Genomic DNA, 17,029 nt, shown 5'->3' with positions numbered 1-17,029 from the left:
AATAGGTCATGTTCTTGTAAAGGCCCGAGAGAGAAAGCACTCACTGGACAGGCTCCAGATATTTTCAGCTAAGCCGGAGTCCTCCGGGCTAGTCCACCTTTAAAGAGGTCGGCTCAAGACCCAGATGTGTGTATTGGGATCAGAAAAAAGATATGTAGCAAAGGTGGTTTTCAGGCACGGCTTGGAGTTCACTTGACACCCTCTGGTGTAACCTTGGGTTTTGGAGAGCTGAAACCAAAGAGGCATCTTACTTAGTAGCAGAGGCTCCGTTCCCACAGCTTCCTCCTTTGACATGCTTTTTAGTGTTGTTACCCAGAATGTTTTCATCTCATTTCTTTCCCAGAATGTTTACATGACTATTAGAAGAAGAAAAAAAGTCAGGATATTGTACTCCGACAATGAAATGTATCGCAACGAATAACAACTCAATCTCATTCAACAACTTGCAAGTGAGGAATCGCATAATGTTTGCATCTAAATGGTTAAAGGTGTGTCTTCCATTGCAAACATTTTACTCTTATCTAAAAGTCGATTTAGCCGCTTGACCTGTTGCACTAATAAGCAGCATCTACAATCTCGGATTCCATTGACTATCGGCATGAAGACGGAGATCGAGTTGAGAGCCGACGTCTACTTCCGGATTGTTTCATGTTTCAATGCAGAAAAAAAAAAAAAAAAAAAAAAGCGAATAAAAAGCTAAGTTGTCGTCAAGTTCCGAGGCTGCATTTCGGCCAATGCCAACTGTTACTTGCATTCAACCAAAGCCTGCTAAAACATGATTGGTCAATACCACTCGAACTACAATTGGACTACAAACAGAAACCGAAATTTGGGCTGCTTTTGTCAACATTTGGTGGAAACACCTGAACGCCTCGCGCTGCTATCGAGACAAGATATGTCCCCATAGTTTGCTAAAAGTAAGCGATAGATGTTTGAAAATGTCCAGCTTCTGCTACTTGGAGTGTACTGTAGCAATATCCACTAAATTAAATTAATAGTGTTCAATAAAAGTGTTTAGAATGCATTCACAGCCACTAGTCTAAAACATACTATAATATAATGACTAAAATGTGACTTCAAAAATCAAAAATCAAAATGGTCGCTGGTTTAAAGGGGTTTTCAGCTCTAAGAAACAACACTCAATAACTTATGTAAGTTAGCCCATATCTTACGGTTCAGAATTGTTTCCCCAACTCCTCAGACTGGCAGAGGGAAGAGGAAAACCAGCTCTACCCGGGATCACCCTGCTCCTGAGGACTGATTGATGGCCTCTCTCATGTAGCTGGCGAGCAATAAACCTGCTGCAGCCCGCTCTGTGCAGGGCTGCCACTGCTGCTCTGTCGGCCGGGGTAGCATGCACACCAAGCCTTAGACCGTCTAGAATGCACAAAGTGACGGCCGCTGACACCGGCGAGACATCAGCACGGCAGGGGCAGCCATTTGGCGTTATGTACAGACAAATGACTAGGCTGTCTCTGACGGACCGCCAGCTGCAGCTTCACAGACGACGTGGTTCAGTGTGTGATCCATCAGACCGGAACGAATCGTCCGTAGTTACATATATTTTACTGCAACGGCAGCTGTAGCAGATTTACTAGTGCGTATGTACTGTATGTTTTGGCAGGTTTTCTTTTGTTGGAGTCTTAATCAAACAATGCCAGAAAAACAATGAACTGACGGTGATCATTTGATCCCTAGAAACCATATGTTCAAGCTTCTACACCCTCTGCTAATACAACGCAAATATGCTTGCTGACGATCAGCGTGGTGGGGAAGAATGGCTGATGCAGGCCAGGAAACGCAGGCTGCCTTTATGCAGACTGTGATGGAAAAAGGTCTGATCTCAGAGCAGGACTGCAATTGTATGTTTCTACCTCTGAGGTGAAAGCACCTTTCGGATAATTCCTTTTCTTGCAGAAGATCATTACTACCGAGGGAGCGATTGCACACTTGCATGGAAATAGGCCACCCTAAACAAAATGATGATTCACACCATATCTGCCCACATGGCAGAGAGGAAGAAAGGGAATCATTTATGAGGCCGGGGACATTTAGCCACACAAAAGCCATTGTGACTGACTGGGAAAACAAGACTCATTTCATGGGAGTAATGAAAGCCATGAACAATGTTTCAATTCAGGGAGGTCAAACGTAATGGAGTGAACAGATGTGAAACAGGAGCAGGTGGATGAATGGTCTATAATTAAAACCACTGGAGAATGTCTTGGACCCTTTAAAGACAAGTCTTTCAACAGAATCACATTGTGTTGAAACAATGTCATCAAGTGATTTAATTTGTTTTCTTCATAGTTTTGGCATCATTGGTGCTGTTAATAATAATACTTTCACTATGGTGGACTGCTGAGCGCTAGGAACATGTTGACATCGCTTAAAGGACGAACAAGAGGTCAGAAGGCAAACAGAAAGATGTAGCCAAGCTAGCACTGCAAGCTAGCGAGCGAGCTAAGCTCCCGGCATGTTTATGCCCAGCTACCGGTTTATTTTCTTACATTATCACAGTGTTTGTATTTTCAAAAATGTTAAAATGGGTACAGTTCAGTCAAAAACATATTGGGAGGGGTGGCTTGCTTCCTAATTAGGCTACTTTATTGCGATACATGAAGACAAGCTAGCACGGCGTTCAAACCGCAGCCAACTGAAGCCTTTAGCTTTCTATATCTTTCACGTTACTCTCACGTCGCAGCTCAATCTTAAGTGACACTACAACCCTGCAAGGGGTCATGTTACCAACTGGAGTAGTCAAGCTAGCAATACTGTCAGCAGCCTAATCTGCTAGCATGTTTATTGCCCACTTACCACTATTTGATAACTTACTATTATTCTTTATAAATGTATGGGTGAATGACAAGCAGTGTGAAAGCTCTATGAGTGGTCGGAAGACTAGAACAACACTAGAGTAGTACAAGTACCATTTTACATTCACCAAATAGGATTACACAAGCTAGCAAGTCCAAGGCCACCGTAAAGTAGCCAACTGACACCTTCCCTTGAGACTCTCCCCGGTTTACAGATCACTTGCTGCTCCAACTTTGACCTGCCGTACTTGTAGTTGTTCGCACAGCAATTAGGGATTATCACATAGCGTTTGGTGCCGTCACTTCCAAGTCTTACCTCTAGATAATCTAGATCATCTGCATGATCCTCTGACCTCTCGTGATCTCTCCTTCTTCTAACTTGGAAGTAGACATGTTGCTGAGAACAATGTGATCCTAACCCGTAGAAATGATGGCCCGATTATAACAAATTGGCTTTATTCATTAAGCAAGTACAGTAGGTTATGTCCCATCATGTCATTATCCGCTGTTTCTGTTAGTAATTAACATTACTGACATGTAGATGCCAGTTTGTTAGGCACATCTACTCAAAACGAATGCAGCCAACAACCTGGAGCTCATTTTCAAATTCCAAAAACAAACAAAGTTCCTGTTCTCCACCCTAGCTGGACTCCCTCCATCCATAAGCCCCACCCCGATTAACTCAACCTATACACAGGCCGGTTGCCCTCCTACAGCCGTCCAGCAGAGGATTTACCCCAAGTTGCCCGAGCATTATCTAAAAACACAGAGAGCTTCTGTCGCGGAGATTTAGAGGCGTGTGAAGCGATAAGTGGACCGTGTTATGCAACCTGCTGCCCGGGTTGAGCTGACTGAGAGAATGCAGGACGGACAATGAGCAGAAAAAATTAAACATCATGAGCTGGTTCAGTTAAGTGTTGCAAATAGTTGCCTTGTTTACTCCATACTTCAGATATTAATGGCCTTCTTACTTTCTTTCCGAGACGTGGAGTTATGCCTGTTTTTGATCCCTTATCCGAGCTCAAACAACCAAAATAGAATTGAAGGTAGGCTTAGTCTCAGAAGCAGCGGAGGCATTTGAATGCGTGGTAACAACAAAGTACCAAATTTGGGATCTTTATTGGATAAAAATCAGATCGAAAATGAATTCCTGTTTTCTCAGGCAACACTGCAACCATTTCAAAAGTCATCGCTTACTAGTTTCTCCACCGTCTTTGATGCCGCTCTCGCTCAATGATGAACGCTTCCGACGTCATCAGAACAACAAACCTCTGTAATGGGGACCTGTGTTGATTTACTTTAATGCTCGTGCCTTATATTTCAGCAATCCATGCAAGGAGCACATCAACATGGAAACATCAAAAAAGACCCTGGCCATTTCATGTTGCAAAAAAAACAACCAAAAACACATTGCAGCCAAACCAACCTCCCTCCACCCTTCCCGCCTCAATTCTACTGCATGTGGCATGCCAGTTGCTGAACTGCACAGTTTGCTAAACGAAGCGAGGTGGTGGTTTGGGAGGCACAAAGGCTCCTTTGTCCTGCTTGGCAAGAAGTTCTTTTTTTCTTTCTTTTTTTTCTTTTAGCAAAAACAATTTCTGGTGGTTGTAATGTTCAGGAGAGACAAGCGCGGTGAGGCGTTCTCTGCTGGGAAACAACGACAGGTGGGACAAGCTCCTATCTGTAGTCCTCAAATTCATGCACAGTGTAGGTGTAGAATACAAGTAAGTACATGTGGTTGCATGCATGTCTGACAACCTGTTTTGGAGGTATTTATGCCCATGACTGCCCACTAACATGTTCTTAAAGGGGAACACCACCAAAATAAAGAGTTTCAATATGTTATTTCCATGGCCTGGGAAAGTTCGATCCATATTTGAGAACATGAGCTCACTCTAAAAGCCTGAAACCAGAGCATTCTAACATTTCGGGAGGTTTTGTTCCCGTGCCATTAATTCATTCATTGTTTTCGTCATAAGTACGAAAACAATATATTTTTGTCTTTACTTGTTTTTTTCGTGTTTATCACCAATGGCATATGGCAGAACACATTCATCAACATCTGAAAAGGAAGTGTGGGGACGGCAGAATGACATTAAATGACCCTTGAAGTACTTTAACACAGAGCACGAATATCACACGGCTAAAAAGCGGTGCAATTCATCTTCGGAACGAGCTTTCGCACTCATTCTCATTATCAATGAGCTTTTAGCAGCTCCAGTTTAAAACACTTGCGTAGGAGATGCGTTGTTAAGCGTGTGTCCCTATCTATAACGTGGACTTACTAAATTGTATTTCAGCGTCTGAACAAACATGCCCGTTGCATTCTTTTTTTCTAATTGTTTTTTGGTCTGAACGCCCAATGAATAGATTAGTGGCGTCCATGGAAACACTTTCCTATGCAAAGGCTGGAGCCTGTGTTTAATTCAATTCAAGGACGAACCAGAGACAAGCACACACAAACATTTTGCAGAACACCAAATGGCTCTTGATACACAGAAGCGAAGCTCCGCTCCCCTTTTCAAAGCCAGCGTTCCACAAGCCTCGGCCAGAAAATTCATTTTCTAATAGCAAGGTTTTCTCTGACCCATCTTTCTTAAAAAGCTGAAACAGGACACGGACGTTGTCGGGTGATTTTGTCCACTACTGTACCGAATTGTAGGCCTCGTGGGTATCAGTAGATAATGAATATTTGTTAGCAGCCTGTTCTGTTCTGCCTGCTCACCCCCGGGAGAGACTGTCATGGTCTGATTTGATTATTCGGGAAAGGAATGCTGCAACAAATGCCACGACAAAAAAACACATCCTGTCTTATTTTCTGCTCCCCTGCGGAGCAGCCAGATACCAAAAAGCAGGCCGACTTCTTCCATGAACAGAGGCATTAGAAAGGGACGATTGTTCCCCCGAAGCCAAAGTGAATCAACAGCCATGAGTTTCTCCACGTAGCTCGACACAAGAGTAAGAGCTCCGCATTGCTACCAGCCCATCCTTGTTGAATCCATGACAACACCTGTAGTGACTCAAAGTACACAAAGAAGAGATGTGAGACTCCTGACTCATCATCTGTCTTAATGACTAAGCTATGTTTGATCTGAACGACATCTGTGTCTATAATTTTGCCAATTTCTTCTTTAACTCTTCTCCAGAAGCCTTAAATGATTGGGTTATTGGTCCACTATCTTCCCACAGTTTCACCAACATAACCCCACAGAAGGTTATTTCACACATGAAGATACAAGTGATGAGAGATGCATTAATATATCACATTTTTGATTTCCAGTCTAAATATCCACATAGTTGGCTATTAATTCCTTTATGACAGCTTGATTGTCTTCCCATGTGTTATCTTCAATCATAGTACTTCATTCTAATTCCAGGTATTTTGTGAGATGGCAGTCATAAGCCTTTTAAATATATGAGGGAGACGGTTTTTAATTGGAAAGTGTTTTTTTGCAACACTAATAAAGTTCTCCTTTGGGTTTTCACTGACTGTTTCTCTTTCTTTATGACTTGCAATAGAGTGTCTTATTTGGAGGGGAGGTTCCTATACAGATGATTTGATGGAGGCATGAATTGTTCTCTAAATTTAGGAAAGCGATTTCTTGTGTCCTGTGTCCTGGATTTGACAGCTTTTGCCACAAAATACGCCCAGGAGATCCTGTAGAACATCTAGTCACCAAAATGAAAATAAAGATCATAATCTAAAAAAAATGAAAGGACGAGGTTAGTCATCACATGGAAGTGAAGCCCAAAGCCAACTGTCCATTTCAATGTAAACCGCCACAGTAAGTGCAAGAGGTGGAGTAACAACGAACCTAAGACTTAACAACCTGTCTGATCACTTCTGTGGTTGCATTACAGATTATGCTGCCAAGCCAATAATGTGGTAGTTAAAACAATTAACTTCGTCCAAGTAAACATAACCAAAATAACTATTTGAAAAACAAAATTAGGCTCATGTTTCCTCTGTGCGTTATAGTTAGCTAGCAGCTTTTACAAACTCTGTGGAAGTTGTTTTACATACTACCAATGAATGAATGACAGCAGGTTCCTCTGAGCCCTGGAGTGGTTCTGCATGTGCAGTGTGTTCAAACACACTTTTTCCACATATCAAACCTCCCCGTCACCGTGTGAGTGGCAAAACAAACCAATGGGCGGAATGCAGTTACATAAAACGAGGCCCGCAATGAACAACAAAAAAAGCCGCAAACAAAGCTCCGCTTATTTGGAGATGAACACATTTTCCTATGAAATTTTCACAATAAAAGTCCCCCCTTTTTTTACCAGCAGTAACTTTACAGGTCTCAGCTGTGGTCCAGCCTCGGTTTTTCCTCCTTTCTTCACGTTGATCTCCTCGGGAGAGGAAGAGGATCGAGGCCTACGTTTGATCAATTTGAATTGAACAAACTGATCGGGTTCCCAATGAGAACAAGATCCAACCTCGGAGGGCACAGACTTGACAGTTAATGCGTCCCGGCATTATCGGGTGACAAAAGTGGCGTTGAAAAGACAAGTTTTACCACAGACTAACACTCTTAACAGCACTGAGCAGTCGTCAATGTTATCAGTTACACCTGCGCTTCTCCTACTATGACGAGTCGGTATGTCTGAAAAGGTCTATTCTGACCCTGTGGTTTTCAGTGTGAAGCAGCTGCAGGAAATGGTGAGTTGACTTTAAACCACACCAGCAAAAGCATTCTCTAATAGAGAGGCAGGTCAACATTGTTTATGATGTTATCTTTTATTCACTCTACTCTCCGTTTAATAAGTGTGCTGTTTTCTGTAAAGCGTACTGAGGCCTACGAAACGGGACTATAAATAAATGCAAGTGCATTAAAAGCAGGTCTCTGTAGCCTCATCTGCTTTCTGATTGCTCTTGTTCTCTATCTGATTTCTTTTTTCTTTTCTAACTCAGCTTAGACGGTCACAAAAAGACTTACGAAGCCCGCCTTAGATTACTCTAATCTTGTGTGACAGTACCTCTGCTTTATTAGGCGCTCGATCCCAGAAGAGACTGAAACTACGTTTTTTGCGCCGACATAGTATTTTTTCTTCAGAGAGGTTTGCGCAAGTTCCTGTGAGATGGTATTTTCACCAATGATCGGAAGTTGTGTTCAAATGCTGCTCATCAAGTATGAGCCCAATCGGCGTGACGGGGGCGCTATAATTAAAGGTAAAATTTATATAGGAGACATTCATCTTCATTCACTCTACGAATTTGCACCAACAACCACTGAAGTCCCCCTGACTAGATTTTCCACCATTTTGATTTTTTCAAAAAACTAATTTTTGACATCTGCTAAAAACCGCAAGTTTGATTTGGACCAAATTTTCTGTGGATCATAAATAGACCAAGATTATCCAAATTTACCACAAGCTTTGTGATATGTCATTGCGTTTTGAAGATATTGACCAACGAAAGGGACATCAATACCCAAATCCACAACCGTTGGGCCGATCATCACCAAACTTGCAAGATATGTTAAAAATGATTCCTCGACTATAAATCACAAATGTATTTGTCCAATCATAACAAAACTCCCGGGACATTTTTCATAACAACGTTGAACCAAATTGTTTTCAAATCGGCCAATAGGTGGCGCCACCAATTCCAAACACGTGCAAAGGCCTGACACAAACTTGGCCATATATCAATGTCAGTTTGTCCAACCGTCACCAAACTTGTGGGTACATTGTTAATTAAGCTATTGAAACATGTCCCGAAAATGTTTTGAAATTGACCAATGACCAATAGGGGGTGACGGTTTTGCCAATGAAGGGCGTGACCCGGCACAGATTGTGTGTTGGCTTGAACCCCCCCGGAATCGCCGCTTGGGGCTACATTTAACTATTTTTACATTGAAAGATAAAGTCACATTACAAATGTGCCGCTATGTTGATCTGACATGGTTGTCTGGCAAAAAGAGGTCTGCATAATACTTTGCTGTTTTGCTTCCGTATCTTGAGAAATGATCCTCGTTCCCTTGAGAAAGTACTTTCAAACATGCAGAGTCAACATCTGTACTCGCTACATTGTCGCTTCATGTGTGACCAGCTGTGCCTCTGACCTTTGTCCCCTTTTCTGCTGGTTGGCTGTAATGCTGGAAATTCAGGAATGTGTCTTTGCATACCTTAGCCCATGCACTGCAAGTATTCTTTACCTTACTGCCAATCCTTTTCCGAAGCATACCATTGTGTTTAGGGGCGAACTCTGAAATGTGTTTTGCAGACAGCCGCTGGTTTACTCTGGAGGAAATCAGCCTGCAGACTTGGGGCTTTGAAACTAAACCGGCTTGAGCATATAAAAATCACTGGTTCGCTCCTTTAAGCCCATTCGAAAAAGAAACAAAAGCTGCACCCCCACCACCCGATGAATCCGCACACACTTAGCTTGAAGGATGACTTGAGTTTAAAGAACCTGCCGGCAACAAAAAAAGAGGAACTGCTAAGATCTTGTCAGCTTCTTGAATGTACAACAAAGTAATGTTACTGTGTGGCTCGAGGTCACGGAAAATACTCCTGAGGTTAACTGCAGCGAGGTTTGCTCAGTGCTACAGAGTGTGTTTGCATGGCGTCGCTGACAGTGTTATGGCCCATAGCCTGCCTCCAGGTGAACATGTTACACTGGAAACCAGAGACCGTGGACATGTCTAAGGGGGCCACATTCTTTCTCTAGCTGCAGTATCCAAGAGTACTGGATGCATGCTGACTTGCCAACCCCCCCCTCCCCCCAACCTCAAATGCTATGGATTCAAACTCCAGTGCTAGCTGGAAACCATGTGAAAGTCTTGTGGTTCATAACAAAATCAACCTGGTTCGGTGCTATGCCCCTTTCATGCATGGAACATTGTTGTCTTCAACTATCTGGCTTTTTGTCATTCAACAGAAGGCATAGCTAAATGTTCTTTATGGCTTTTCCTCAGACAGGACAGTTATTGGAAGTGATAGTTGACACCGGTACCGGCGGTCTCCAGCAGCGAGTTGACACAGTTATGATATGAAGTTACATGCTTTGTCGGGCTACATCGCAGATGGATTTTTGTTTTCTGCTGTGTGTGAGTCACGGTGGCAAAGCGTTGTCCCGGAGACACCTACTGTGGCGGGAACTGTACCACAGGAGAGGTTTGGAGTACTTTGCCAGGTGTTTCTATTTCTGTCTGTTTGTCCGAAGTATGAGGTAGGAAGTGTTATCTTGTTTGTCTAACTTGTGCATTAACAGAAATATAAAAAAAAAACATTTGTGGTTTGAGACAAACAAGCAATAGTGTAAACAACATATGCTAACAAGCTACAAAACGTCATTCCTAGAACACAAATCAGCCTTTAGCTTAATGGTGTGAAGTTGTGTGACCGTGGTGTAGTTTGTTTTTAGCCTAACGTTAGCTTTTTACTTCACGTCACGCAAAGATTACCTTGCTGAACAAAACGTGGAAGTATCATGAACTTTTGTTTGTGACGGAGCTTATTTTCTAGAATAATCCAATGGAAAAATCGCATTAGCTTTTTTAAGGAGGAAACCAGTGCAGTACATAATCCTTACAGCATTTTATGAGACACAACGTGTTAATTCGTGAGCTTTAGGCAAAACATTTTAATGTTTCCAGTCTTAAGGCTAAGCTAGGCTAACCTCTGGACTAAACACACAGACATGAAATAATCATTTCTACCTCAGAAAGAAAGCAAAGTACAATATTCTGCAACGTGTTGACTTTTTCTTTTAATATTAAAAACTGTGATCTAACAAACAAAAACTAGAATAAAAAAAAGAGTTGGAACTTACAGCGATTTCCCTACAGGCAGACATCGATATTCCAGTGCCTTCTATTTGTTTCAGTGCGTACTCCTTCTCATCTTTCCTGTAGGGATGAAAAGAGAAAATTGGGAGCAACATTACTGGAGGCGTCACAGATTTTCAGCATTAATCTCACGTGGTCCTTTGTTGCCCGGGTCACGGCCCCCCGCGTGAATCATTTTCACTCTTGATGCAAAGACGGATGCTAATGATTAAAACTACAGTACACAGCGGCTTAGCTTGGCAGCATTTCGGCCATTAATTTCACTTTCTGGCGTCTGCGGGACACACCCTTGTGAATCACATTCATGCATGAAAAGCAATCCATAAGTGAAAAGTGAGACATGTTCGGCAGACAGATATTAATTATTTGAGATAAGCAGTGTTCCAGCGAGTGAAATACAACCTGAGCAGAGAACAGTGGAGAAATGGCTAAAAGGAAACTGTTTCTATTTAAAAAAAACTTTCAAATGTAAAGACAATTTGTGGACGGCATCCAATAACAACTTCATTCAGCGTCCAGCCTGCACAGTTCAAACTGGTCCCTGCGGTGCTAAGATCGAACCCGCTTCAGCCCAATTCGCACTGGAGACGGTCGTGGATTTAACGGAGCGCTCAGGCACACATCTCTCATACTAATTGACCTGCACATATGCTCAGAAGAGCTCATAACACTTCATCTTTCGGTCTGCAAATAAAATGTCCTCGTATGAATTTAGTCTAATTCAGATAATAAAATAGGAGCTCTGCTGTGCAAAAGCAGAGGGGGGAAAAAATGACAAAAAACTAACTCCTCCACAAAAATCCTACAGCTATTTTAACAGGCTGAGCACTGCTCTCTTAAAGGGGAACACCACCTAAATGAAGAACGCCAACATCTCAATGGCGTGGGAACGTTAAATCAATATCTGTTAACATTGAGCACATTTGAGTTTCAGCTCTCTAGTTTTTGGATTTGGGAGGGAGTTGTTTATGTGTACTTATATGTTTGGACTGTCTTAGACCAGACGAATAATATGTATGAATTTTGAAAATGAGTGTAGTTCCCCTTTAAGGCGGGAACCATGAAGCCAACTTCAAGAGTCTTGACGGCTGCGTCAACTCACATGTTAAAGTTCGTATTCGGAATGAATCTGCCAATTAACTTCTCCACTAATCAATTATTGATGTCTTGCTCTTTAAACTGTCGGAAAATACTGGAAAATACCCATCACAATGTCCTAAAGGCCAAGGACACATCATCAGACTGCTTGTTTTCTCAAAACAACAGTCTAAATCCAGAAGATGTTTTGTTTCGTATCATATCAAACAAAAAAACTGCATATCTTCACAATGTCTTTTATCCAATAACTTGAAATTACACTGTGTATTTTCTGTTTTTAATGCCATATAAATAAAGTGTATTATTATTCTTATTTGAAAGGCTGCAGCCAGAGAAAGAACGGCATTTTTGCTTGAAAAACTTCTTAAACGCTTTATTGATTATCAAAATGTGTGCGAATCGGATTAATCTCTCAGAATAATGGTCCATGTGGCACCGTAAAGGTTTTGCAGCCTGTCGTCGGAGAGAAAACGACTACGATGGCTAAACGACCAATCAGAGAACTCCTTCTCGCTGACTCCCTCTGATGCCGATTCAACACGCTGGAACAGCTGCTGAGAGATCGGTCTGCGTGGTTGGTCAGCAGACACAGCGTGCCTGTTCTTGCTGGTTTAGTGCTTGCTAGCAACGCCAGCAGCACGGACCTGTTCCAAAAGCTTTGGATCACTCTGGTCTGCGGATGCACTGGTGACTGGTACCACAAACCTATGCTTAAGACAACCACCAGAGCAGCTCTGCAAATGTCTGAACAAAGTTTGCTTTGGACCCGCGCGAACGACCCAACGCTTTGTGTGTTACTGTAGTGCACACCTAAACATGGACAGCGCTCAAACTTAAAGAACTGAATAGAAAGCGACTAAACTTGAAAATAAGTTATTTTTTGCCACTCAGGACAGTCATTCATTCTGCAGTGTGAATGCTGCATTTGAATGGATATCATTCATATTGCAGGTAAACAGTTGTGTGTGGAGAGCGAAAGAGGCGGAACGCATTGACTCCAAAAGCAATCCGGTTGTAGTTGTCGTCTCTCAACTCCAACTCGGGTTGCGAAGTTGGTAATCGGACTGTAGACAATAAGCAGCGTGCGGGAAAGTAAGTCTGGCCTGGATGTACGCTGGCTTCACCGGAACCCCAGAATTATAGCCCCTTGCCCCAAAAGGCTTATCGACCGATAGCCGATGGTTTCCGAGATTGCCTCTGACGTAACAATGTAAACTGAGGCAGGAAGTAGCGTAGAGAAGCACCACTGACGTTAGCATTAGCATTTGCTTATCCGTCGTCAGGCCGATAGCCGGAGGGTTCCAAGATTGCCTCCGACGTTACAATTTAAATGGGGACAGGAAGTAGTGTACGGGTGCACCGCTAACGTTAGCATTAGCTTATCCGTTGTCAGACTGAAGGGTTCCGAGACTGCCGCCAACGTACCTAAATAAACTGAGACAGAAAGTATTGAAAGGGCGCACCGCTAACGTTAGCATTATCAGACCAAGTCAAACCCTGACTCCTAAAGAGTTGGACCATGCCATGCCAAAACTCGGGGGGAACACAAGCAATCTGAGAGCACCCTTAGCAAGAATTTGATGTACAGCTAACTCAACAGCAAATGGCTAACGTTAAACGAGTGGATCCCTCTCAACTCACTCTGGAACAACAAGTTCACATACCAAGTTACCACTGACCTCAACTCGGGCAACCAAAATCCCACAATCAGCGCTTTATGTCATTCGCAAAGCTACGCACCCTCGCCACCTGTTGTGGAAAATGAAGGCTTCTGTAATTTGGTGAAAACAACGGAGCCTTGTTGTTACACCATGCCCTACCGACAACACAAGCTGTACAAGGAGGTAAAAACAAAGGTGCTGGAGTCTGTCGCTTGGACATCGTGGGGCCAATGAATAACGCAACCATAACAGCGCACCAATAAATTGCAATACATCACCTTGCTTACAGTATCGCAATATAACGCGATATATTGAATCGTGTGACCACTGTGTCGTGATACGTATCGGATCGCCAGATTCTTTCCAACACACAGCCTCCCTATGTCCAAACATTAGAACTGATTTGATGTATTAACCACGAAACGAGAGACTGCTTGTGATGAGCCTGGACCATATTTACTGTATTTATAACATTTAAAAAAAGATAAAAAATAGGATATTTTTATGTCGCATTGTTTTTTTTTCAGATGACGACAACTCATGTCTGCACACACACTGGTGCCTTTGTTTATGTGTCCTACATAGGCACTAGGATTGTATGCATATGGAAACACTCCACCTACTTCTTTAAAACACTGACAATACATGTTCACATCTTGCCTAAGGCACACTTCTCCTTTTTACTGCCAGCTGGGACGAGCTGGCTAAAGTTGCATATATCCCCTAGGTGTGAAGCCAAGAACATGCAAAAACATGCATGTGTGATAAATAATTTCTGGACCGTTATGCTCTGGGGACAGAAAGTGGTTTTGCTGCCTTTCAGTTTTCACTTAAATAAAGCCCGACAGGTATAGGTTCACTATAATATGTGATGCCATTCATCCCCAGGGCCTTGCCTACAGCCTGAGAATACAAACACAGGCTGACAGCAGCAACTCTCCACATTTCACTTACAGTTGTATAGTTTCTTTTGCCAAGGACGGAAACAACCATAATATTACATGTAACAAGCTGTAGTATTGTGTCAACAGTATTTAGGTGAAGCAACATAGTTGTCAGAGCCATTGCTTTGAATTTTTTTTAAAAGAATTCACATCTCTGCAGTAAAAGTGAAATTATCTACTTGCTGTCCTTTAGAAAGATTTGTGTTTTATGTTTTGTGCAGTCACTTCAAATTGAATGAGTAGATCTCTTGATGGATTTTATATATAATTTTGTAGTGTCATGAAAAAGCATTAAGAAGTAAAGCACCGCTACAGCTATTAGCTAATCACTTTCTTCTTAGGACATGTTTTCCTAAACCAAACTAAGTTGTTTTGTTGCCTAAACCTAAGTACTTATTTTGAGCCCAACCATAAAGGTTTTCTTAAACCTTACTGTGTGGTTTTGTTGTCTCAACCCAACTATGTAGTTTTGTTGCCTCAACCTAAGTTTACGTACTTATTTTAAGCCACACTATGATGGTCTTCCTAAACTTAACCATGTGGTTTTGTTGCCTAAACCTAAATTTAGGTACCTATTTTGAGCCCAACAATGAAGTTTTTCCTAAACCTAACTAAAAGATTTTGTTGGCAAAACCTAAGCTAGGATTTTTGTTGGAATTCACAACGTTGACCGCGTGTTTACTTTGACCGTGCGCTGGGCTACCCAGTGTCTTAGAAGTGCTACCAAGGGGCAAAGAGTCAGTATGTGACATGTTGGAATAAGAACGTGTTGGAAGATTTAAACCATCTCACTGTATTTCCTCTTTAATCTGTTCAGCGTCCTTTAAGGAAGCCCTCGGATGCGCTAATTACACCGTATCCCCGGCACTAAATCTATAATACCCTTGAGGATGTTATTACCTCACAGCATTAAACAAGGCTCTCAGCATTACGGCGGAGACGTCTGCCTGCCTGTGTTCACCTTTTGACCTCACGCCACGTCTCTATTATCCAATGTTGTAGAGGTGAACACGATAAGACCCCGCCTGCAGCACTGACTCAGCGAGTCAATGAAGAATAGAGGAAAGGCTTATCTGAGACAGATGCCGATGATATGACTAATGCAAATTGCTAATTTATGGCCGTACCAAACTCCACATTTTCCCTCCCAATACAAAAAGTTAAACAAAGGCTATTGGCTGATCTTGAGTACTGATCTTTTGTTTTTTCTTTTTCGTGTTATGTGTCACCTACCGTACACAGTATTCTATGTGGAAGGTAAGATGCCTGGCGGATGCCCAATCCGTGTCTTTTAAACTTGTGAAAATTTTAATAACATCGTTACAATTTTATGACAAAATTGCAATTTCATAACAACAGTGACGTGGATGGGGATTGGCCACATCTGGCCAATACCGGATCCCTGTAATGAGGTCATTAAAGGCACCAAACCAATCTAGAATGTGGGATTAGTGCATCACTATGTCAGACTATCACACTATCTCTTACTTTGTTTGACAAACTATGACATATGTTTGAAAAGGAAAAAAATATGAGCAATGCATGCACTACTTTGGCAAATGTCAGTATTAAACACGTTTCACAATAACGAAGTACCATTATCAACTGGGTACTTGCCACTTGTACCACTGTAGCAACAAATAGTGACACTGCTGGCATAGCAGAGCAGAAATGTGAGAGCATATCTGTCAGTCTTCCTGCTGCTGGTGTTTACGTTGTATTCACACGTGCGTTGTCTCGAAAAAAATATAATCGCAAATAGGTTACATTAAACTGTGAGTCTAGAAAAAAAAACTTTGTCAGCACATAGTGTTAGAGATGGGGGGGCTCGGCCCATGACATTACGGGCACGCTGTGTTCACTGGCACCGCAAAGACGACACTTGTCAAAAGAAAATAAAGTAACGTTAGCACCGCTGCTTTACTGTGTTGTTTTGGGGGGGAGAGGAGGAGGAGGAGGAGGAAAAGGAGGCGGGAGGGGGGGGGACCGTTGGCGAGTGAGTGAGTGTGTTACATGAAAACAAAAACATAAGAGACACACGGGTTATCGTTTCGGGGAGGTCCAAATCTAACGCCCCGGTTAACACAGACACGGTGTCCGGACAAAATGCGCCGTGCGGTCAGCTTCCTGTCAGTACAAACAACAACGTTCACGGTTATCTTACCCGTCTTTGCGCTTAGCTTTATAAACGTGCCCGTAGGTGCCTCGACCCACTTTGCAACCTTCATATTCGAACAGATCTTCCACCTTCTCTCTCTCGGCCGCCAGCTTTGTTTTGAAGTCGTAGTCCATTTCAACCCATAAATACGTCTTAATTTACAATAAAATAAAATATTAATTATTACATGCATTAATTAAATAATCTGGTCGTTTTATTCCCCCACCATTTCCTTGTTTGGGATTTTGGTCTGCTCCGCTTAATGTTCACTGGCTCGTTGACGTTTCTAATTGGCGCGCGGGGCTCGCTGGGAAGGGTAGTTCTTTTGAGCAGGCGCCGCGGTTCACCGGCTCTTCAGGCGGGGAAGTAGGAAACTACAGCCCGCGCTTCTCGCTGCAGTTTGTTGCACTTTGTGTACTCACGAACGCACATGAACAGTGGTTTGGATTCCATGGTGTACTAACAGGACAGTTTGTTCAAAGTATATACTCTTTATACATATTTAGAAATGCTTGTTTCATAACATTATATATATATATATATATATACATATACA

General features: G+C 42.4%; 1 protein-coding gene across 2 annotated transcripts in view; it reads right to left on the bottom strand.

The window, feature by feature from the left end:
- The window catches only part of cdk19 (cyclin dependent kinase 19), a 45,054-nt gene extending 28,292 nt beyond the window's left edge, over positions 1 to 16,762 (bottom strand). Inside the window, exons 1-2 of one of the 2 annotated variants that reach the window (XM_031861460.1) lie at positions 16,480 to 16,762; positions 10,597 to 10,672 (exon numbers count right to left, since the gene is read on the bottom strand). In XM_031861460.1, coding sequence (XP_031717320.1) covers positions 10,597 to 10,672; positions 16,480 to 16,607 — 204 coding nt within the window. In that variant the 5' untranslated portion in view covers positions 16,608 to 16,762. Of the gene's footprint in view, positions 1 to 10,596; positions 10,673 to 11,252; positions 11,959 to 16,479 lie in introns of those variants that run through there. The other variant, XM_031861461.1, reaches the window with a different exon arrangement.
- Positions 16,763 to 17,029: the final 267 nt, after the last annotated feature.

This window comes from Anarrhichthys ocellatus, unplaced genomic scaffold, assembly GCF_004355925.1.
Source record: "Anarrhichthys ocellatus isolate YVR2014 unplaced genomic scaffold, GSC_Weel_1.0 scaffold25, whole genome shotgun sequence".
NCBI lineage: Eukaryota > Metazoa > Chordata > Actinopteri > Perciformes > Anarhichadidae > Anarrhichthys > Anarrhichthys ocellatus.
This window is presented reverse-complemented; position numbering and strand designations above follow the sequence as displayed.